The 25,115-nt window shown below is 40.5% G+C and overlaps 1 protein-coding gene across 1 annotated transcript in view; it reads left to right on the top strand.

Annotated features, from left to right (window-relative positions):
* The window catches only part of NRXN3 (neurexin 3), a 1,807,186-nt gene that overhangs the window by 457,630 nt on the left and 1,324,441 nt on the right, over window positions 1–25,115 (top strand). The window contains exon 7 of the mRNA XM_006864755.1: window positions 17,778–17,897. Within this exon, the coding sequence (XP_006864817.1) occupies window positions 17,778–17,897 (120 nt within the window). The remainder of the gene's footprint in view (window positions 1–17,777; window positions 17,898–25,115) is intronic.

Below are 25,115 nucleotides of genomic sequence, written 5' to 3'. Positions count from 1 at the left end.
GTTTTCAGAGGAGATTTTCAGTTCCTTTCTACCAATGTGCCTCTGGATAGACTATAATCTGCAACCTTACAGTTAGCAGCTGAATGTGTGACTGTTTGTAGCACCCAGGGGGAAGATGGCTACAAAAACACCAGCTGCACACCAGTCCACTGTAAAAACTACTAGGTTGAGAGTCATTATTGTTGTTAACTGCTGTCGAGTTGGTCCCAACTCATAGTGACCCTGTATAGGGTTTCTGAGGAGTGGCTATTGGGTTTGAACCACTGACTTTGTGGTTCACAGTCCCATTCATCATCATAGGAAATGGCTTCCAGTAGATGGAGGATCTTAGAATCGATTTCAGTAAAATGAAGAATTGTTCTCTATTCTCTCAAAGTGTCAAGAAATCAAATGATGGATTTCATTAGGCAAATCCGCTGTACAAGACCTCTTTAAAGTGTTCAAAAGCAAAGATGAACCTGACCAAAGCCTTAGAGTTCCTGTGGATCAGAACTGACTTGATGGCACCTAAAATAACAACAGTTAGAATGCCACTTCATAGCCCCTCCCCCCCAACCCCCATATCTTCTAAATCAGATATACTCCAAGTAGAACTCTGAAATCCAGATCTTTAGTATAATCCATAGATGCTCCTTATGACATTTGAACTGTGAGAACCACAGGACTACATTAGCCCCTGGGTGAGTTGTGCCATGTGCCACCCTATAGATCACAAGTAGAGAGGTTTATTCTAGTAAAGTTGGGGGGTGGGGGGGCGGCACAAAAACAGATTCTTTTCAAAACGTATGCTTCCAAACACTTTTATTTGTTCTGTGTTCTTGTAGCATTTTAAAGATAAAAATCTTAAGAGTTTTCTTTTTCCAAGTAGAAAGATTTGCCTCTGAGCAATTTGACAAACACTGAGCTTTCTTTTCATCTGCTTTCTGCCCTGTCATTTTCTCTGTAGGTTTCTCTCATCTCCCATCTTCTATATACCCGGAAATTAAAAGTGTATCCATGGTATATATTGATTTAATAGTTTTATGTTGTAGATGATGTACAGAATATCTCATTGGGAAACTCTCTGTATCTGTTAACATCTTGGGCTTCTTTTGGTAGTGGTTTTGTGCCGCAGAGTTGGTTCTGACTCATAGCTACCCTGTATAGGGTTTCTGAGGCTGTAAACCATAAGGGGAACAGAAAGCCTCATCTTTCTTCTGCGACTGTGTCATTATTTAGAATAGAAATGAACCAGGCTACCTCAGTGTCCTCAAGTGTGAAATGGGCATATTACTGGGACCTGTGGATGAGTCAACTTAGGCTCAGTTATGGTACAGTAAAAAAAGACCCCCTGACTTAAAAGAGCAAAGTTTTATTTCCCACGCACATTAGTGTTTAACATGGTTTTGCTATGGCTCTGCCTCATGGCCTCGTGGTTTCAAAGCCCTGACTAAAGAAATAGACCCAATTTGAATTTGTGGCAAAGGGAAAAAAGAGCTATAGTAGACCCTCTGATGGTTCTTAGATCTTCCAACCACCTAAACTACTTCTCAGGATTCCTTGCTTATGAAGCAAGTTACTTAGAAATGCGTGACATATTGAGGGTAGAGAATATAATCCTCCAGAAAGAATGACCTGTTAGGGAGAGGCTGGTAGGAAGGGGCAGCAAATGTTATGGACAATTAGTGCAATCGTACACCATGAGCTTATGGGATTGATGTACTGGGTGAGTAAAGCACTCAGAGGTAGTATGATGAATAATGATAAATATAAGACATATATTAGCTGGCTCATGATTCATGGAGGGGATTGTAACCATGACAATGAAACGATATCCAATAGGATGAATGTAAAACTAATGTTCTTGCATGTAAACTATTACATAATTCACAATAAAACATTTAAAAAAGAAAGGCACATATTAGCTACTAGCGTAATTATGGACTCCTGGTGTGGCATTGTAGGATAGGTACTGGACTGTGAACCACAAGGTCAACAGTTCAAACTCACCAGCTGCTCCTTTGGAAACCTTATACAGGGTTGCTATGAGTTGGAACCTACTCTATGGCACTTAACAACAACAACAACAATGTAATTATAGGATCAAATGCAATTAAAGGACTCTCTGCATTCTTTAAGCAGTTGACATACTTCGCTGAGAGTCAAAAGGTTGGATGTTCAAATCTATCCAGAGGTGCATTGGTGCTGGTGATCGACAAAACCCAGCCATTGAAAACCCATGGAGCAAAGTTGGAATTGACATAGATTGGAATGAACTACAATTCACTGGTTGTAATGCAAGTTTGAGAAGAAGAAATACATTCACTTTTCAACTTTATTTGAGAGCTCACTACATAATTAAAGGTCTTGTTTTCTACTTCATAGGAGTTGTCTGTTCCTACATGAAATATATGAGGAGGAAAAAATAGTGACTTAGACTTCCAGATTGACCAAGTACCTCACAACAGGACACCTAGCACACACCTCTGAACTCCTTCTTTCACACAATTGCCTTTAATTTGTTCATCGTCCCGTAGACTGTGAACTCTTTGATGACAGTGTGCCTTTTTCATCTTTTATACCACCAGAACGTTTCATATTTCCTATACAGCAGGTATTGAAGTTTTAGATTTAGCTTGTCTGGCTTTATACAACCCAGAAGTAGGATGTTGATTTCATCCTTTTCTTTAGAAACAGTTTATTATTTATTCGGTGTCCACAGATTAATGAAGAATTCAGGATGCCTAGATAAAGTAATCAACAACATGGTATCCACATCCATGCTGAGCCTTAACTTTTGCACTAAAGTATAAAGACAGTGCATGGAAGTTAGCCATTCTCACAATGAGAACTGGTTGGCATGCTTTACCTAAGGCCACTCTTAACTGCATTAGGAGCCTGTAGCATCCAAGTCTTTTTCAGGAGGGACAAATACTTCTGAATTAAGATGCTCTCAATTTATTTCTGTTGATGCTCTGCTTTTAATTTTTTTTCCTCTATGTGCTTCCCTTGCAAGTTTAATTTTAGTGGCCACATAAAGAGAGGATATTGCTACTGAGATGAAGAGCTGTGATTACTCTTTCGAGTCTACATTACTATTTGAGGAGGGAGAAGGATCATCATTTTAGGGAACTAGGGTCAGAACAGGATGAGAGTTCTACTAATCCAGGCTCTGGCTCCCCTAATTGCATAAGCCAGATGTTAGGAGGATAAAGGAGTCCAGCCAGGTGATGAGACCATTCTGTGTGACAACTCCTTCTGTCTTCAGTAGGTGGTCATCATCTAAAGCCATGAAGCTCATAAGCTGGTCGAAGTTGACTCATGATCCCTAAGTGATTGGTTGCAAATGTCACTTCTTTCCCAGTCTTATATTTCAGATTTTCTAATTTGGACAAATGATGCTGCAGATCTAGAGAATGACCTGGAAATATCATTTTCAGAGAAGTCTGTGTTTGGGGATACTTTACAAACCTAATGACTATAACTTTATGTCTCAAATAGAGCCTGCATCTTATTTAGAAACAGAAACTTCAAGTCTTCTGATCATAGAGTTTGGCTCCATTTTGAATGAACCTAAGAGCTTTAAATATGATGGTGATCTTACTTTCTCATAAGCTCTCCCTGGTTTAAAGGAGAGAGGTGTCTTGTTACCTTACTTGCATTACAGCCATTGGCCCTCAATTTGGGTGCAGTGCTGATTCATTGGTAGAATTCTTACATTTGGTGTGCGAGACCCATGTCTGATTCCTGGACAATGGGCCTATGTGAAGCCACCACTCGTCTGTCAGTGGTAATTTGCATGTTACTATGATGCTGAATAGGATTCAGTGGAACTTTTAGACCAAGAAAGACTACGAGGAAAAGCTTGGTTAACTGCTTCTAAAAGCAGCCAGTGAAAACCCTGTGGATCATCTGTGGACATCATAGACTCCAACAGCTCCATATTAGTGGGAAGAGTTCTGACCTTGGAATTGAGAAGTCTGGGTTTTTTATTTAATTCTATTATTTAATAGTTGCTTTGTTGTTTTTTATCTTGGCCATGTTACTTAGCCTCTTTGAATTTTACTGTAGTTAATTGATATTCCCTACTTCACTGAGTCCTGGTGTTAGGCCCCGTCTATGGCCTCTCCAATTAGGAGACCCCAAAAAGATTATCAGGACTCGAGTTTGATGCAACAGCAAGAGGTTTATTGTTTGTTTGCCAGTGCTCTGGGGTCCACCTTCACAGACTCCTAAAACCAGGAGACCAAGGCGACATTTGCCAACGCGCTGGGGTCCACCCTCACATAGACTCCTAAAACCAGGAACTGAAGGCGACCCTGCTTTGTTCTACATACTAGTTTTTATAGGGTTTTTAGGGGACAGATTGTGCAGAGGCATAAGTACAGTCTTTGATTGGTTAATTATTTTTACTCTATACTTTTATTGGTCTTGGCATGAAGCAAGCTTTTTAATCTATAAGCAGATGGGTTTTGGCAATTGCAAGTGTGTTTAGTGTTTAGGATATTCTCATTCGTCTGGGTCAGTCTGACCATTATGAGTTTCTCAAGGATTATTTTGACATTGAGGTTTTGAGGGTTGGCCGATTGACCTTGTCTCTAGAGGGAACTAAAAACTGAGGCCTTGTCTATCCAAAAATTTTTCTGAAGCCTGACTAAAGTTTAGTCAAGTGATCTCTAGTCAGGCATGATCAGTTATGTCCTTACACTGGTATGGTACTGTAGGATGAACTCTGGACTGCTCATACATGTTCAGCAGTTCGAACTCACCATTTGCTCCTTGGAAATCTTATGCAGGGTCACTATGAGCTGGAAATAACTTCACAGTGCTTACCGACAATAACAGGCAACAGCAACAACTTCAGAATGTGGTTCAAACTGTGCTTATCCTACAGCAACATACCAGGACTCCATGGTTTGAAGGAGTGCCTGTGGAATTATATGAAGTAGTAGATAAGTGAGTGGCATCTAAAACTGAGTCCCTTGAAAGCAGAGCCTGAGACAAGGATTTGGGTCTGGTGGTTTTGGGGAAGTGATCTCCAAAAATAATGAGTAAGGGAGCAGAGAAAGCAGGCATGATGGGGTGTGGGTACCAATGTGAGTGTCCATCATTAGTGTTTCTGCTAGGACCATTGTGGAAGTGTGGATATGGAGGGTGGAGTTGTGAATGCCTCCCAGAATTGTCCTTCTAAAGGACAGGACGTTGGAACATTGGTTCATTAGTTGAATCCCCCATTGTTGGACAGTTTGCCCCTGAGGTGATATTACCTGTCCCCTTCTCCCATTTTAGGGTTGCACTTTTGTGCAGTCAGATAGGCACCCGTGAGGAAAGAGAAGGTGGGGGCTGCCAGGCAGTGCCTGAGCTCACCACTGTGCTAGTGCTTTGGTAGAAGCAGAGGTCAGCTGAGGGCAAGAGATGTAGGGCACCCAAAGCTTCTGCTTCCAATGCACATGCATGTGATCATAATGGACCCTTCACTTTCATTTCTAAAATCAACACTTAGCTCCTTTGGGTTTCGTTGTTGTTGTTGTTAAGTGCCATTGAGTCAATTCCAACTCATACTGACATTGTGTGGGGTTTCCAAGAATGGCTAGTGGATTTGAACAGCCAACCTTGTAGTTAGGAGTCCAGTGCTTCTCCTACAGCACCACACCAGGACTTTATTAATAGTTCCACAAGCTGGGCTTTTACCATAGCCTTGCAAATATGAGAGGACTTTGAAAAGTTCATGGAAATTAAAAGATAATGGGATTTTTCCATGAAAATTTGAAGCTCCCTAAATAAACAAAACCAAACAACTCCCCCACAACCACCACCACAAAAAAAACAAAAAACAAAAAACCTCCAACTAGGTCCTAGTTTCATGGCACTCTAGGATAAGCACTAGACTGCTCAATGCAAAGATAGCAATTCAAACCCACCAGCCACTCTTTGGAAACCCTATACAGGGTCGTAATGTGTAGGAACCGACTCAACAGTACTTAATGACAACACATCTACCACCATTTCTCTTTCATATTTGGTAATATTTTCTCCACTTCCTTCATGTCCTTTATCTAGCTTTCTTCCTACATGTAGCATCACCAGAGTCCTCCTGAAATCCCAGGGGGAAACCCATGGAGAAACTGAGGCAACACACATGGCACTGGGGAGAGATTTGGCAGCAGACTGCCCTTGGGGTTGCATCCCAGAGCCTTGTGATGCTGACGGTCACAGAGCTTTGCTCTGCCTGGTCATTTGCAAAGCTGGGGTTAAAAAAAAAAATAGCAGTTTATAGGATTATTATAAAAACAATATAAGGCCAAGTAGACAGAGCAATTGGTACTCTTTATAAATATTACTTTCATTTCCATATCCATTTCCTAGAAAAGTGCATTTTGTTCTGGCAGGAGAAAAAAAAAACACTTATACATTTAAAAGGAAAAGTAGTATCGTTCTTTCATTTAAATCTGCTCCCTGATGTCCTTTGAGTCCAAGTTTGTCTAATTCACTCGACTGCCAAAATTCAGTGTACAGCTCGGCTCCTTTTTTGTCTTCACCGTCACAAAATTTGCCTATTAATTAATTTTATTAGAATAATGAATTGTATATTTATTTGATTTTCTTTTTCATACATATATTTATACATTTACTACTATGTTGAACAGAATCCTAACTTTGTTCAGTTCATCCTGTTGCTAAAATACTCTTCTGTTCTTCTTTCATTTCTTTTCGTTCCCACAACATGTTTGTTTATTATCTATTCAGTTCATTCAATTCTGTTTATTCACTTTGCTAATACATCCAGCACCTTCTTGGCATAAGGAATGATGCTTAGTTGTTGGGGACTATATAAGTGGCATATTTTATTCAGTGGGCATCAGAGTAGAGGCAATAGAGCTAAAAAAAATCTGTATTTGTTTGCAAAATTAAAGCACAGTTTAATGAGGGGAGAGGTGTGCATTTTCAACTGGAAGAGTTGGGGAAGTCTAAGAAATGATGGATGTAGGTAGTAAGTTCTGAAAATATATAAAAGAAGGCTAATGGGAGATGTACATATTGTTGTTGTTAAGTGCCTTCAAGTCAGTTCTGACTCCTAGCGAACTTTTATAAGGTTTCTGAAGCTTTTAAAATCTTTGAGGGAGCAGAAAGCCTCATCTTTCTCCCGCGGAGCAGCTGACAGGCTTGAACCACAGACCTTGTAGTTCACAGTTCAGTGCTTATCTTATCGTGCCTCCCTTAATCCATACTTTCAGCAAAGTATTAATAATTAGGGTTAATTGACTAGATTTGAAATTTATAATTGGATGTGTCTGTGTGCATGTGTGTGTCTTTGTAATGTATATTTAACTCTGTTTTTAGAAGAAAAGGAAATTCACAAGGAAACTGACTTACATTGGAAATGAATTGAGATTTGGAGAAAGCTGCTTCTAGGCACACCCTGGTTAGATTCTTCTTTACTTGGTCTCTTTCAGCTTCAAAATTTGTGTCTTTAGTGCTGAACATTAATATCACATAATCAGAAAGACCCTGAGGCACTATAGCATCTTAAATCATCAAAGGAAAACAAATTTGCATTAATTACACTGTGACATAGGTCGGAAAAATTCTAGTATGTTTCAGAAAGCTGTTTTGTTTTGTTTTTTTATAGCAGAAGCAGAATCAATATCCACAAAAGGGTCTTACTGCCTACCCCCAAGCAAATTGCCCTTATCTCTTGAAAAGCGGCTTCATGGAGAGAGATTATCACACAAAATCCTAAAACTGTCCACACTCCTAAGCAATGCTGTAAATTTATGACTTAAGGTAGAGATTTGGCAGTAAATTGGGGGCAACATTCTTGCTTATCTTTTGTGTGATCATTTGTTCCTTGGAGACACATCTGTCCCAGATTCATTCCGTTTCAAAATTGAGATACTTTATTCTTGCCAAGATGAGCAGGTTCATTTTTCTACTGTGATCACAACTGGGAGAGTCTATACTGAAGAGGCTTTGAGTGTTTGCTTCATTATGTGAGGGGTGTCCCCAGGCAGCGTAATGGAAATCATGCAAGAGATAGAAGGAAAGAAAGAAAGAAGAAGACAATGGAGGAGGAAAGAATGTAGTGAAGGAGAACCGAAGGAAGAATTGAGGGAGAGAAAAATGAAAAGTGAAGAGAAGGAAGGAAAGGAGGGAGAAAGGAAAGAGGAAAGACAGTCATGGCAACCCAACAGCCTTGCATCATCCCAAGGTGACAATTAACAGTGTAGGGAGGAAATCCTGTAAATAGTTTCACCCTTTTCAGCAGAGCAGGAAGCTGTGAGGTTCTGGTACTGATTGTGACCGATGCTATATAGAAAAGACACAAATAATAGAAATAATGTTCTTTTGCTCCTACAATTAATGTTGTTGTTGTTAAGTCCCATTGAGTCAGTTCCAACTCATTGTGACCCTGTATAAGGTTTATAAGGAACAGCTGGTGAGTTTACCACTGACCTTATGGTCAAGTGCTTATCTTACAGCACCACACTAGGAGAGCACAGTAGATACGAAAGAGATGGAGGCTGTGTAAAATTTGCAAGAAAAATCTGGTGAGCTTGAACCGCCTAGCTTGTGGTGGTTCAAACCAACTTTATAGTCCAGCTTATTTATTAACTCACAGCACCACACCAGGACTCAATACAATTAATAGGTTTCTCTGGGACTCCTGGTGTGGTGCTGTAAGATCAACACTGGACTGTGAACCACAAGGTTGACAGTTCAAACCCACCATCTGGAAACCCAGTACAGGGTCACTATGAGTCAGAAACGTCATTTATAGCACTTAACAACAATAACTTTCTCTGGAGTCCTCCCTTTCTCAGTTTAGGTGCTCCCATACACCCAGACTCTCTGACCAAAACCTAGGAGTCACCAGTGATTTCTCTCTTTCCATACCCCACCCCAATCTACCTTCCAACCTAGCCTCCAAATCCTATTGACCCACCTCTAAAATATCTTTCAAATCTCACCATTTCTGTTTTTATTGCTTCCTCCTTAGTTCAAGTTTCTGTACTACGTTGCTAACAGATCTTCTGCCCTGAATTGATTCCTAATAGACCTTCATTTCGTATGAAATGTGCCGTTGTTGTTGTTGTTGTTAAGTGCTGTAGAGTTAGTTCCAACTCGAAGTGATCCTGTATTGGGTTTCTGAGGAGTAGCTGGTGGGTTTGAACTGCCAACCTTGTAGTTAACAGTTCAGTGTTTAGCCTATAGCACTACATGAGGAGTCCATAGCAGGCAGTTATTTTTTCAATTTAAATGAGGTCATATGTCTCTCTTATTTAAAGCTCTCTGTGGTTCCCTGTTGCACTTGGCATAGCACTCAGTTTCTGTTACCAGCGTGTCTAGGGCTCCACATCATCTGCCCTCTGCCAACTCACTGGCCTTCCTAGTCCTAGTCCTCTGATCCCAACCTCTAGCTATAATGTTGTTGTTAAGTACCATCGAGTCAGTTCCAACTCATAGTGAATCTGTATAGGGTTTCCAAAGAGCAGCTGGTGAACTTGAACTGCCGAATTGCAGTTCAAACAACCTTGCAATTTCCTCCAACATACCAAGCTCATGTGGCTTCTGCTTGTGCTGGCCTCGCTGCATCAGATATTTTCTCCCTCTCAAATGTCACTGCCCAGAAAATCTCTGACCATCACAGTTAATAGGGTCTTCCTCCAACCAGGCTCAAAGCAAGAATAGCAAAGTCACCTCAGAGAGATCTTCAGGGGCAATATTTTAAGCATCCATTCTTGTATTCCCCATCCATTACAACATCATATTTCCCTGATTTTCATCATATTACCCTGGTTTTTTTTTTTCTTCACAGGCATTACCTCTACCAGAAATGAGCTGATGTATTGTTTTTTTTTTAAGTTTTTATTGTGAATTTGGTGATAATTTACATGGGAGAAGATCAGCTTTACATTCATCTTATTGTATTTCATTTCATTGCAATGATTACAGTCCCTTCCATGCATCAATGCATCAGCATTCCACAGCATTTACTTCCATTCCCTCAGTTTTGTTTTTGTTGTGTTTTTTTTTTTTTTTTTTAAGTACACCAAAGCACTCAGGAATATACAACCATTTAAACAACCAAAGGAATACCCTGCAAGCCCACCACCCGTCTGTCAGCACACAGCCCCTCTCCCTCCCTGAGTACAGGGTCCCCAGCCACTCCATCTCTCCATGTCATTGTCTCTGCCTCCATCTCTGGCATCATTGCTTCTCTGGATAAGGGTGTCACACTCGGCTCTTCTCCCATGATGGTCCCAGGGTCCTCCGCTCCTGGACTATAAGATCAACCTCTCTGCTCCATTTGTTACCAAATGTCTGCCTTTACATTTGCAACACTCACAGTTAGTCCTGATAGCAATTATATACTATTGAACCACAAAAGTCTTATCCCCATCTCCTTTCACCAGTCCTGTACAGACAAGTTGAAAACCACTCAGTGGAGATGCTACCTTCCCCTGCACCCTATGGAACTAGGGCTCCCTCTTGAAAACTTGTAAGCCAGTCACTTTATGCATTTGTAGCCCCCTTTCCCCCACATTGGGTAGCCAATGTCTAAGTTGCCAATCCCTGTCAACCTTGTGTACTGAGGGGGTGGGAATGATCCTTGCTGTAAAGATTCATCCCTTCTTTTGAGCTACTACATCCATTCAGTATAAGTCAAGTTCATCAAATTATAGCAGATTACTCTTTTTTCCTCTTCTTTAGTCTTCTAGTCAAGTTCTGATCATCCAGCCATTGAAGCCAGGTCAAATGGTTGTTATCTGCAAGTATGGGTATTCTTGTGCATCTCACCTCACTTCATATCAGCTGGATGCTTCACTCTTCACTCTAGTTCTCTGTGGCCATGTCCCTGGGTCCAGGAGTCCCCAGGTCTTGCCATGCTGCTGGCCAGCCAGGTCTCAATCCAGGTGGACAGGAGTCTGATGAATGTGGTCGGACTTAGCTCACAAATTCATTGCTGTTTTTCCCCCACTTCCCCTTATTGGTAGACCAATGTGGTCACCAGCAAGACCATATGCCTGCTCGTGTATTCCCCTTGAGTCTCAGTCTTGGAAGACCTGAGGGGACCCGACCCTGATGCGTTTTTATTATGCATTATCCTTCACTGCCTCAAACCCAAACTACACTTTAAACTGTAAAGGGGAGGGATCTTATCTGTATTGTTTATCTCTCTAGTTCCCATACAGACGTTTACTAAACATCTGTTAGATGTATGAATAGAGTTTCTCTAATGCACTCCCCAAAGTTAGTGCTCTATTAATACCATTGTTTTTGTTGTGTGTATGTGCCATTGAGTCAGTTCTGATGCAGTGCGACTTTGTGTATGGTTGGCAAGTAGTGGCTGGTGAGTTTGAACCACCAACTGTATGGCCGAGTGCTTATCCTACAGCACCACACCCGGAAAGCACAATAGTTAAGCCATGAGGGAAGGAGATGGACAGCGCATAGTTGAACATGGTCAGTGGTCTATTTCTTGATTCGTATCTGACACGTGTGTGTATGAGCAGTGCTTTCAGTAGATCTCAGTGAGATGACGATGCATGTGCTCAGTCTGAACAGTGGGTTGCTGGTTTTCCTCACACCTCTCTGAGAGACTTCTTAGTAGAATGCTTCCAGAAAGCTGTCTGTGCCTTTCACACCTCCTGCAGAAAGTAAGACAGCTGTGCCTGAGATTTGAGGACTCCAGTGCAAATGCAATTATCTGTTGGAGGTGTTTTGCCAAACTGTCTCTAAATTTAAATGTTTTCAAAATTGTTGTGTGCTTTTTTTTTTTTTTTCATTGAAAAGAGTGCTTTTTGAACAAATAGGTTTATTTAAAAACAAGAAAAAGAAGTAAAACCGAGAAACCTCCTTGCTCTCTGTTGGCCTGTGGACCACCTTCCCTCCTCTGCCCCTACCCCCAAGCAAAATAATCAGAACCTAAACTTTTGTGAATGGAAAATGAAATGTTTCTGTCCCATATGTCTGTTCCCCTTCCTCTTCCTGAGTTGCTTTTTTTCCCTCTTTACCCTTGATTTCCCAGTCTAATCTATTTTCACTGGGGAGGAAGACTGAATGTATAAAGTATATGGTGCTGTATGTATTGGCTTATTAAAATGCTTCTCACAGCTTAACTAGTCTAACCTGTGCTGCTGGTGGGACTTAAGGTAAGTGTTCACTTCTTACTTGTTTTGATGTTCTCCAATCACTGTACTTACCTAGTCACTTATCATTGGGGTGTATAATTACATGCCTTTCACTGTCCCCTTCTAACAGGATGAATGTTGTATTTTTAATGCACTAAAGGGATTTAGATTCATCTGAAACACACCACCAGGAAATCAAGGTTCTATTTCTTTTCCCTTGTCCCTCCTATAGAATGATATTCAGACAAAGCACACTGATTACGGTCTAGGCATTACCCCATTTTTCCCAGCCCTAAGCAGAAAAGTTTCCAAATGCTACAGACCCACATTAGGGAAACTGCATTTTTGGAAGATGGAAGGAACTTTTACTACCTGCATATGAGCAAAACCATCTGGTTTAGTTGGTTTGGTCAGGTCTTAGAAATATATTGGCAAACTATGTTTATTGGGTGGTATTGTTGTTGTTGTTGTTAATGCTGTTGAGTTGGTTCTGGGTCATAGCGACCCTGTCTGGGGTTTCTAAAGATTGTCTGCTGACTGTGGCTCCAGTTATATTGCTCCTGAGGGGAATAAGAAGTCCCTCTAACTGAACAGTCTGGTTTTAACAAAATTAAAACCAAAACTACTACATTAAAATAATATGTGCCCTTAGCAATGCTCAAATGTAGGTTTTGACCACATACTCCCATTCCCTAGTAACTAAAAAGGTGTTTTTTTGGGGGGAGGAATCTACTGTTAATTTGAGTATCATCTACTTCCAAGCAATCAGCAATGATTTACTCTCAACTAGAACTTTCCTTCTAATTTTCCTTTTAATTCTCTTATTAACACTGGCTTCTTAAAAAAATGAGACCTCCACAGGCAACTATGGGACAAGACAAGAAAACATCCTATCAGTGTTCTTCCACCATGTGCTTTCTTAAATGAGTTGAACTGAGACTAGATCACACATGGGCATCAGGGCTCTCTGTTCTACAGTAGTAACTCCGCTTCTATCCACATTCACATCCCAGAAAACTTGATGTGAAATTGTGCTTCTTTGCTTCAGACATGGGTGTCATTTCCTGGGAAATCCCTCCCAGTGGTATCAGATAATTAACTAGTCTATATTTAGATGGAACAGGGACGGTGTAATCAATCTATGCGGGATCAGATTGTTTTATGATCAATATTTCTTAATTAAACTATAGAAAAATGGAAACTGCAGCTCATGCATGCGTTTCATATACATCCAATTGTGTATCATATTCTCTGAGCTGTTAAAAAAACAAAAAAAGAGAACAGGAAAATTGAAAGCTTTTAGTTTATCTATTTATTTATTTTCATTTTTTTCAGTTTCTTCCAGTTTTATTTTAACTCCCAACTTAAAAAAAAAAAAAAAAGATTTCCTCCCTCCTCTTATCTGGGCTACTTTTATGTAGCGTGAAATTATTCTATCTTTATTGTTTCACTGTTGCTGCCTAGGGGCTTTGTGCTTGAGTCTGTCAGAGAAAGGTTTTTCTGTGCTAGATCCTCCTACTTTGAAATCTAACAGCTAGATGCTCCAACTTTCAGCTTGAGTCTGCATCTTACATCACTGCGTTAGGGATTAGACGTGCTTCTTCCCTCCATTTGCCTACGTTTCCAGCTGAGTTTAAACATCCCTTTCGTGCTGCATTGGATGAGTTGACCTTTTGGCTTGATTAAAGAGAAATACCATTGACTACTGACTTCTGTGCCCTGAAAGTTTTCCAAAAGCTCAATGAACTGTATTTATTTGCTTCTTGGAAGTGAATGTTCAGTAATATTTATCGTCTGCCATTCTGATGAGATGTGTATGAATCTTCAACTTTTAGAGAATTATTGGAGTTGGAATATCAGATATAACTAAGTAGTGGAACATGAGAGGTTTCTGTTATTTTTCTCACGTCTTCGGTGGTAGACCATCACATCTTAATTTAGAATCAAATGGAAAGTTCCATATTTTTTTTGATTCTGATGAAACTGGCACTTCAAGGATACCATGGGAAGGAATCATGAGCAGCATCTAAAACAAATTGGGCTAAGCTTATATCACATGGCTGTGTCTAATATGACACCGATAACAGTGTGTCCTAAACCTAGCTGTGTTTGGGTTAGCCATTTTTCCTCTTAGCTTGTTCCTAATCATAAAAATTAAGTGATGTACAAAAATTGCTGCAAGAACAGATGCCACCTTAGAGAAAACGTTTTAAATAGCCTGTGTTTGTCACAGTTCTGCCTCTAGTTAGTGTTCTTCACATCTTTTCTTACTTCTTTTGTTCTTTGTGAAGCATTAGGATATCAAATAAAGTGAATAAAAACATAAACACAAACACACACACAGTGACAGCTTTTCTTTTCTCTTAGAACATCTGTTTTTTACTCAAAGAACCCACAAAATGTTAACCCTTTCTTCCCAGACCCCTCACTGTTGTAAAGGTGACTATCACATCACTGTCAGGCCTGAGTATGAAGAGATGTTGTAACTGCTAAATGCCCTTAAGTCGGTTACAGCTTATAGTGACCCTGTGTAGGGTTTTTGAGGAGAAGGTGGTGAGTTTGAACCCCCAACCTTGGTTAGCAGTCCAGTGTTTATCCTACAGTGCCACAATTGGAGGGAAAATTCCAATTTTATTGACATAGTAGAAATGTAAATGGCAAACATACTCACAAAATAGGGGTGTTAGTGGGGGTCATTGTACCCAGTCAATTTCAACTCATAGTGACCCTGTAGAGGGTTTCCAAGGCCATAATCTTTAGGAGAGAAAAAAGTTTCATTTTACAGCAGCTGGTGGATTTGAACTATTGAACTTGCAGTTAGCAGCTCAATGTGTAACCAGTACACCACCAAGATTCCTTATCAAAGCAGAGTGAGATAAAACATAAAATAGTCTACTATGAAAGTATATTTTTCCCTAAAATTCATTGATCACATGCCATCATGACCTCATTTTGGGTGTATTTGGTTATACTGAATTCTCCAAATTCTTGTGAATTTGGATTGCTTTTGGGATAGAGGGTACATTCTGAGAAGATTCAAATGATATGCCATATACTTTGAAAATTAGTTAAGTGTTTTCAAGAGAAAAATTTACCCAAATGTGAACTGCTACCATAACCTTTTACAAACCCACTACAGGAATGCTAATGACTAAAACTTAAAAATGCAGATTAAAATGAAGCCAGTGAATTTGCAGTGAGTTTTTAGATGGTTCAAAACTACCATCCAGACTCATGGCGACCTGTATAAGATTTTCAAGGAGCAGTTGGTGAGTTTGAACCACTGACCTTGCAATTCAGACCAATCTTGTAGTCCAGGGCCTTCCTCTGCAGTGCCACACCAGGACTCCTTGGAGGTAGATAACCAGGTTGTTCTTCTAAAGTACCTCTGGGTAGACTCAAGCCATCAACTTTTGCTTAGCAGCTGAGCTCATTAACCACTTGTACCACATTGAGACTCAAGGAAACTTTTGTTTTTTCAGTTTAGAATTACCTGATTTAAAAGGTCCCTATTGCAGGTGATAAAGGAACTTTGGTAGTGGTTACGAATCAGGCTGCTAACCTCAAGGTCGGCAGTTCGACACTACCAGTGGTTCCGCAGGAGAAAGATGAGGCGGTCTGCTCCCGTAAAGATTTACAGCCTCGGAAACCCTTTGTAAGGTCACTATGAGTAGGAACCGACTCCATGGTACTTAACAACAACAACAACAATGCAGGTGATAAGGAGCTCAGGTAGTAGAGTGGGTGAGAGTCAAGATGCTAACTTCAAGGTTCAAAACTACCATCCACTCCTAGGAAGAAAGATGACATTTGTGCTCCAGTAAAGATTTACAGTTTCAGAAACCCTATACAGGGTCTCTATGAGTTGGAACCTATTCATGGCACATAACCACCACCACCACCATGCACGTGGTACATTTTTCTTCTTCCTTCCTCTAAACAGTACATAAGGCTACCTGCTAGTGTAGTGGGTTAAGAATTGGGCTCCTAACCACAGTGTCAGTGGTTCAAATCTACCAGCTGCTCCTCAGGAGAAAGATGAGACTTTCTGCTCCCATAAAAACTTGCAGCCTTGGAAATGACTCAGTGGCACACCACAGTATATAATATACAGTATATAATGTCAGTCCTGTGGGAGAGGAGTGAAAATAGTATCTAATGATATTTGTATAATAAAGCTTTCTACTTAGATGAAAAACTGTATACATTGATGGTTTCCAAAGAAATGCAGACCTATATAGTCATCTGTTCTTCAACAAACATTTAGCAGCCACTTGTAATGCATCATCAGCCCCTGGGGATTGGTAAATGCTGTTAGTTGATAGATGTTGGGGAGCCTATCATCTGCTCTTCTGTAATATTTCAGGATATTTACAATCGTCCCGTTAAGGAACTCTGGTAGCATAGTGATTATGAGTCAGGCTGCTAACCTCAAGGTCAGCAGTTCAAAACTAGCAGCCATTCTGCAGGAGAGAGATGAGGCTTTCAGCCTCTGTAAAGAGTTACAGCTTTGGAAACCCTATGCAGGGTCACTATGAGTTGGAACCGACTCCATGGCACATTACCACCACCAATATCCATGTTGGTGCGCTGTGCAGTTACATATTTCATCATTGGTTTTCTCATCTTCAGAGACAGGACTTTCAATACACTGATTGATCCGGAAAGAATTAAACAGCAACATCTGATAGAGACATCAGCCATCCAGCTAGAGAGCACACTTGATGTATAAGTCCTCTGCTTCTGTGCTACCTTCTTTGTCTTTTCAGTGATGATCTGCACTCTAACTTACCAAGGCATTGATCTTCCTTACCTTAATAACGCGATTGCTTCTCTATCTTGTCTCCTGTCACCCCCTCAATCAAATTATCCTTTTTCATTTTGATTTTTTGTAGGGAGCACTTGAACATCATCTTGATCCCATTAAGCATGGATATCTTGAGACAATTTTCTTACTTCTTTATGTGGTTGCCCTTTCTATAGAATTGTTCTTATGACCTAAAAAAGTTCAATGTGGAATTTAATATTATTTTGTTTTTAAGTCTTGGATCTTTTTTGGAGGTTGAAGAACAATGAGTTCAGTCTGGGGCCCATTGTATTCCCTTCAGGAGCATTATGTATACTGGGGTTTAAACCTAGCCTTTATGAGTTCTGTGGGCAGTAGGACCATGGGTTAATGGAAATATCAGGTTAACAAAGTATAAAGTGCTGAGGTTTTTTCTCACCCAACCGGTGGATACGCTCTAAAAGCCAGACTGGTGTATTATGCCTAAATGACTAAGTGATTCTCAAAACTTTACAATTTCTTGTGTCTTCAAAAAATTCATATGAATTTTAAGAGTATGGGAAACAAAATGAAAACCGACAACTGTTGTCTGAAATGTTCACTGATTGCCATTTGAACTGAATAAAAAGAATCTTGTATCTAAAGATAGAGAAGGGCACTTACTACTTTGACTAAGCCATCTACAATGCTTTCACTAAGACTTTTGGGGGAACTATTATGGAGGGCCATTGGGCTAGTGAAGCCAGGATGAGTTTTAGATGAGATATGGTTCTTTGGGTGCTACTGGGTTATGTGCACCAGTGTGGCTTTGACAACCGGATGCCATGAGTGACACTTCTAGAATGGATTCTAACTTTGGCCCTTACCACCATCCATAGGCAAAGGACCTGAGACCCTGTATGCGGGGCAGAAGCTTAATGACAATGAATGGCACACCGTTCGGGTGGTGCGCAGAGGGAAGAACCTTAAGTTAACGGTGGATGATGATGTCGCCGAGGGTGAGTATGACTGCGGTGACATTTCTCTCTTTATGCTCTCATTATCCTCTTGGTCTGTCAGTGAGGAAAAGGTTTGTTGTTTCCCACACCCCCCTCCCAACTTTCTATTTTGCATAACTGAACTCACAGGTCAGATCTTCTGTTGACAAGCTCAGGCACTCTTAAGGGGACCTCCTTGTATAGTTTCATAAATCCTTTTTTAGAGCATTGTATCATAGAAATGACCCACAGCTCTCATTAAATCTGTATGAACCTCTCTCCTCAGGTAGAGCATTCATGTCTGGAGAACAGAGGGAGGGTTCTGCTGATCATTGTGTTAATCAGCCTTTCAAAAATCACATGCCAGTTGGCTTTCCAAGTTCTAGTTCGTCCCCTCTTTAGAAGAGAAGAGAGGACAGATAAAGCAGAAATGCAGATCATCACAGGCAAAAGTACAAGCCCTGGTAGCACAAATGGTTAAGTGCTCGGCTGCTAGCTGAAAGGTTGACAGTTTGAAGCCACGGGAGAAAGGCCTGGAAAGCCTAGCAACTCTACAGGGACATCTTACTCTGTCACATGGAGTTACTATGAGGCGAAGTCAACTCAAAGCCTCTACCACCACCACCAACATAGGTAAAAGTAAATACTTGTAATGGTGCATTATGCTGAGAAAGTGCCATTAATAAATAAGGTTTAGGTTAGTAAATTTTTTAAATTTTAATAATGATTAATTGTCCACTCTGTGCTGAGCACTGTTTTGAAAGTTATTGGGAATATAATGGTGAATAAACAGATGAGTCTTTGGCCTGGTGAATTTACATTCTAGGTGAAGAATGAGGAAATGGATGAATGTGTACAAACATAAAGGAACATTCAAATTCCCACCCAATCAATACGTAATTCCTGAGAACCTGTTACAAGCCAACAGAATGCTTGTTGTTGTTGTTGTTGTTATGTGCCTTGGAGTTGTTTCCTTGTAGAGGGTTTCCGAAGCTGTAAATCTTTACGGGAGCAGAAAGCCTCATCTTTCTCCCACAGAACAGCTGATAGTTTCGAACTGCTGACTTTGCGGTTTGCAGCCGGATTCGTAACCACTACGCTGCCAGAGCTCCTTAACAGAATGCTAGGATTGTTAAATATGAAAAGGAGGCACATGGAATTACCTATTAATTTAATTAGTGAACCAATATAGTTGATTAAATAGGATACTGGTGTTTGGAAAGAAGACAAGACTATATAATGGGAATGTAACTTGGATGATTAAAACTGCCATTGTCAATCATAAGAGAAAATAACCAGTTTGGAACTAGGGAACTCAGGAGTGGTTTAGGAAATGGTTTAGCTTTCAGCCAGGATTTGGATGAATGTAATTGGTGAGGTGTAGAATGGGAGAAAGGTGCCGTGTTGGCATCATGCTTAAGTGCTTGTCTGCTAACCGAAAGGTCAGTGGTTAGCAGCCAAACACTTAAGCAGTTACCGCGCAGGAGAAAGATGAGCAGTCTGCGTCCATAAAGAGTTTCAGCCTCAGAACCCTCCGAGGCAGTTCTGTTTGGCCTTAGAGGGTATCTGAGTCAGAATCAACTTCAAGGCAGTGGGTTGTAAGATGGGAGAAAGGAGTTCTCATGACACAGTGTTGAAGTGCTTGGCTGCTAACCGAAAGGTCAGTAGTTTGAACCCAGCAGCCACTCCATGAGAGAAAGATGCAGCTTTAGAAATAGAGAGCAGTTCTGATCTATCCTATGGGATTGCTACAAGTTAGGATTAACTTGATGGCAATGGGAGGAAAGGGTGTACCAAGTGTCATTTTACATGCTGCATCCTATAGATAAGTCTACACTCCGATAGTTTAGAGCAGTACACAACTCTTGTGAAACAGAACTCTTGTCCATGTACAACATGAAAACCTGGGGTACAAATATACTCAACAAGAGAAAATTGTATTAGAGAGTATTAGAGAGAATCCTGCTGCTATCAAGAACCCAGAGCTCTAATCCTAATCTCTGCATGATATTGGGAAAATCCCTCAACATCCCCAAGCCTGGTCCAATGAAACCACATGAGACCCATCGCTACAGTGCTGCCCTGAGGACAACAGTCCAGAAATACAACAGTTCCATTTAAGGAAGAGCCTTTGGGTTTAGTATAATCTTTGTCATTAAAAGTATGATCACAGCTGTATTTTATGCCTTTGGGATATATATATATATTGTTTCTTTTCACTTATTTCCTCATTTTTTAAACTTTAACTTGTATTGTTTATAAGACCCTCTTTACTGCAAAGGCTGAGGAGAAATCTTGGCTTCTTACATTTTAACTTTGTAAATGTGAGGCTGAACTTCTACAGCCAGGAATTATAGTGTGTGTGTGTGTGTGTGTGTGTGTGTGTGTGTGTGTGTGTGTTTGTGAGAGAGAGAGAGAGAGAGAGAGAGAGAGAGCTGGGAGGAGAGTCTCAAAACAAAGAGGCATGTCAATCACACACAGCACCCACAAAACACAATGTAGTCTTTCCTGCCTCCCATGTATCAGCTCCCCTCACTTCATAATAACCTTGCAAGTGTTCTTATGTCATTTGACAGAAGGCGGATGTGAAACTCACAGGAGCATGAAATTAAACATCAAATCCATGCTCATAGAATTCCAGAGGTCCTCATTATTCCAACACTTCAAGCAGGTTGCTAGAATTCACAACCCATCTTAAGAAGCAGGAAGTTTATCTTATAAGGAAAATAAAATTCAATGAGTTTTGAGGGAACTGGGGAGTACATTTCAACAGGTGGCCTACAATGCCCACCTCCCCCACTAAAAGCAAAGACAAACAGAATTACAGTAATAATCCAAACACCGCATTTGTGTGTAGCATAGCTTAGTGACAGAACTGTGTTGTTGTTGTTGTCGTTAAGTGCTGTCGAGCCACCCTGTATAGGGTTTCTAAGGAGTGGCTGGTGAATTTGAACCACCGACCATGCAGTTCAAACCCAACTTGAGGTTCAGTTCATTATCCCATAGCTCCTGAACAATAACATTGCTCTGTGTAGCAAAAGTAAACAAAGTGATGTAAAAAGGGTTCTAAAGTTTAGACTCCACAGTCTTTCGTGAGTAATTATCAAAGAGATGCTACTTTGGAGAGTCCCACATCACTTGTTGACCCCTCTGAGCACATTACAGTCAAGTCAAGGACAAGGCTATTTGCAGCATGTTTTGAATATCAACCGCTAGATGGCGACCTCACTCCAATTTCTCCCCACAGGAAGTCCCTTAAAGAGCACATCAAAAACTGCAGAACTGAGGGTGCAGTAGTGTGTAGTCTCTCCCCCGTCATTATTCTTTTATCAAACTGTGGAATAAATGTAATTATAAATTGTGCGTTCTGTTGCCACTAATAATTAAAAAACAGGGCTAAGCCGTGGAATGCCCAAATCATCCAGTAATTTGATATTTGAAATTAATGAGCCTCTTTCAGTTTTAGTCTTACCCCCTACTTTGCTGCTGATGGAAGAGAGCAGCCATTAGGGTAAAGAAATTTGGGAGGAGAAAAGAGCTATTTTGCTTCTGAACGACAACCTTGGATTGATTTTTACAGTGACAAAGGGTTTGGGAATTTTAATTTTAGTTCACACAAGCCATAAAATCAAGCAATAAAACAAAAATACCAGCCAGTCCCCAGGTTATTAAGTACTGTCTCATTGAGTTATTTAGTAATTCCTCTCATGCTGTGTAAGGTCCCCCCATGAGCTAAATTTTCAAGTAGTTTGTAGAAATGATGTAAAGAATAGGTCAGACTCACAAGAAATCTAAAGCAATGAAAGAAATATTCTTCAACCTGGTGGTTTTCATTTATTGTAACGTAATTGTATTCCTGGAAAAGCACTGAGTTCAGTTGACAGTTAATAAGTGTTGATTGATTGATTGGCTGGTGTTCTATTATCAAGAATAAATTAAAAGAATAACTCACTTGGGTTATGCGCCTCAGAATTGGGACTAATTGAGGCGTGAACCACCCACTCTACCCAAGAATTCTTTCCAGTACAAAAAAACACACCCCTCTTTTGGCTACCTTGGTTTCTGTTGACTTTCTCTCATCTATGAACGAGCGTACTGTGCCAAGCTATAAAAACTAATTTTCCAAAGTTTTCCCTGGAAAACTTGTTCCTCAGGTTACAAAACACACAATACGATAGATATGGGAAATGTTCAGTTTAGCAAAAGGAACCCTGGGGTACAGTGGTTAAGTGCTCAGCTGGTATCCTAAAAGTTCTTGGTTTGAACCCACCAGAGGCTCCAAGAGAGAAGAGACCCAGTGATATGCTCTCAAAAGGATTCCAGCCAGTGGAAACCCTCTTGGGAAGCTCTGCTCTGCCTTAAGGGCCCTAGGGGCATTATGAGTAGAAATCATCTGGTGGGCACATAACAACAGATTAAATCAAATGAAGTGGATTTCTTCATGGCAAGACTTATTGGAAGTCTTTACTATGCTAATGCTCCTTGTTCATCATCAGTAATTATGTATGCAGTGTTAAATTTATTTGGTTCCAGTGCTTTTTAATTTTTTAAATTTTTAATTAAGTCTTCTAACAGGGATTTTTAAAAATAAAGCATCTCACATTCGAAGCACTATGGTATTGTAGAGAAAAGAGTTTGGGGTGAGAGACTTGGAGGAATCTGAGCAACAGTGTGAGGGTCACGTGTGGAATTGTTTTATTAAGACTTAGTTATTGTTATGGGCTATCAAGTTGATCCCAGTTCATAGTGACCCAGTATGGGGTTTCTGAAGGCAGCTGGTATGTTTGAACTGCTGACCTTTCAGTGAGGAGTCCAGCGCTTATTCTGTAGCACCACACCAGGACTCCATTGCTACTTTATAAGCCTGCATTTTCTTGACTTCTCCATCCTGTCTGGGAGTCAGGGGAGGTCAAGTCCCTTCCTCTAAACCTGTCCCATTATTTCTTAGTAAGATTTTACTGTTGCCTGGAACCTTATGCTTGAAAATGGCAATGACCTAATTAATTTCTGGTCCAAAGACAACCTCTCTCCTCAGCTGTTGGGGATGCTTGCCCCGTTTAGCTCTGTTTGCTAATCACTACAGAAGACACAGAAGAGGCAACATGCAGTCCCGACTTAAAAGAACTTGCTATCTAGTAGAGAAGAGAAAAACAGTAAATAGTATACACAGAAAGATGATTAAAACATTTCAGAGAAAGGGAAAAAGATGAATGCTGTGTAATTAGTAATGGCCAACAGGTTTGATCACTGGACACATTTCTAAACATATTTTATTCTGATGACTTCATCCCTATTTCACAGATGGAAAATTGGAGCCCAAACATTAGATAGCTCCAACCATCACCACCACCACCACCACCACCACCACCACCACCACCACCAAGGAAACCCAGTGAAGAAGTAGGAATGTTGGAATGCAAATCCAGGGAGACCTGCATATTTTCCACTATATCATTGCCTTGGGGAAAGTTATGGCATGAATTTGGACAAAAGGTTCTACTGGTTTTGTCTTCAACAAGCTCCTTCCCTCTGAGGCTGCTTTTCAGCCCTCAGTGAAACGTGGAAGTGACGTGTGAATGGGAGCCAAGGCAACAAGGCCAGGGGAGCTACTGAATGCATTACCCATGGATTTGATGGAATTTATGTTATCTGGCCACAGAGAAGAAAATGTGCGCACATCACAGCAGTTTCTGCAAGGAAATTCCATCATTTACTTTACTTGGGTCTAATGTTAGGCACTAGGAAGCCTGGTGGCAGAGTGGGTTATGCATTGGGCTGCTAATCGCAGGGGCAGCAGTTTGAATCCAGCAGCTGCTCCAAGGAAGAAAGATGAGACTTTCTACTCCTGTTCAAGTTTATAGACTTGAAAACCTTATATATGTTGACTATGAGTCAGTACCAACTTGAAGGCACACAACAACCATAAAGATGTTGCTAAGTGCTCCTGAGTTGATTCTGACCCATAGCGACCCTGTATAGGGTTTCCGAGGAGCAGCTGGTGAACCTGAACTGCCGACCTTGTAGTTCTAAGGGCTTTGCAGTCCAGCGCATTAATCCACAGCGCCACGTGTGATGCTGTAGGATAAACAATATAGTCTGTTGTTATTAAGTGCCATCTCTGACTCATTAAGTTATGTTGTTAAGTGTTGTCGAGTCAGTTCCGACTCATAGCGGCCCTGTCTGTAGAGGGTTTCTGAGGAGCGGCTGGTGAGTTTGAACCACCAACCTTGTGGTTTGGTGCTTATCTTCCAGCATCACACCAGGATTCCCTCTGACTCATTGCAACTCTATATAGGGTTTCCCAGCTATGAGTGACTAGTGTATTTGAACCACTGACCTTGCAGTTAGCAGTCCAGTACTTAGTTTACAGTACCACAAGGATTAGGATAGTGTACAATTAAGAGATGGGCTTTAAAATCAGACAAATCTGGGTTTAATTTGGGCATCTGCCATTTACCACCTTTGTAAACTTCATCCCTGGGACCTATCTTTGGTTTTGTTTTGATACTGGCAATATTCAGGGAATATTCAGTAGCCTCAGCTTTTCCTCATTGTCTTCCTCCCAAAGACATTCCTTTTTCTTACCAAATATGAAAGCTATTGTTATGAATAAGCGTATATTTAATGGAAAGGGATTTTAGGCTAAAGCCCAGCATTCAGGGGGCATGAGTAAAAAGGTCCTCATGTTACTCATTTTGATTAGGTGACACATATAGGGGTTGACAGTGCATTTTATTAATTTGACATGGGTTTCAAATGTAAACAACCTATTTCATGCTTCTCCTTTTACAGTGGTGGTAGTGTGCTGTGGAGTTGGTCCTGACTCATAGCGACCCCATATAGGGTTTCCAAGGCTGTAAATCTTTATGGGAGCAGAAAGCCTCATCTTTCTCCCGTGGAACAGCTGGTAGTTTCAAACTGCGGGACCTTGAGGTTAGCAGCCCAAGTCGTAAATACTACGCTACCAGAGCTCCTTCCTTTTACAGTATACAGATGTCATAGTATACTTTTTTTTTTTTTTTTTTAAAAAAAACCTTTATGAGTTCTTTTAATACTTAGTGAAGCAAATGTCTTTTCTAATTTAGCCCCACCTCCTTTTCTTCTTCTCAGCCCTTGCTCACATCTGTCAGAAGTATTTTTTTAAAAGCTTTTTATTGCGAACTAAGCGAAGGTTTACAGACAAGATCATCAGTTTTACCTGAAACTAATCATATAGTTTATTTCATCTCAATGATTACA

Source organism: Chrysochloris asiatica, unplaced genomic scaffold (assembly GCF_000296735.1).
Source record: "Chrysochloris asiatica unplaced genomic scaffold, ChrAsi1.0 scaffold00070, whole genome shotgun sequence".
In the NCBI taxonomy this organism is placed as follows: Eukaryota; Metazoa; Chordata; class Mammalia; order Afrosoricida; family Chrysochloridae; genus Chrysochloris; species Chrysochloris asiatica.
Note: the sequence above shows the minus strand (reverse complement) of the source record. Positions and strands in the feature narration are given on the sequence as shown.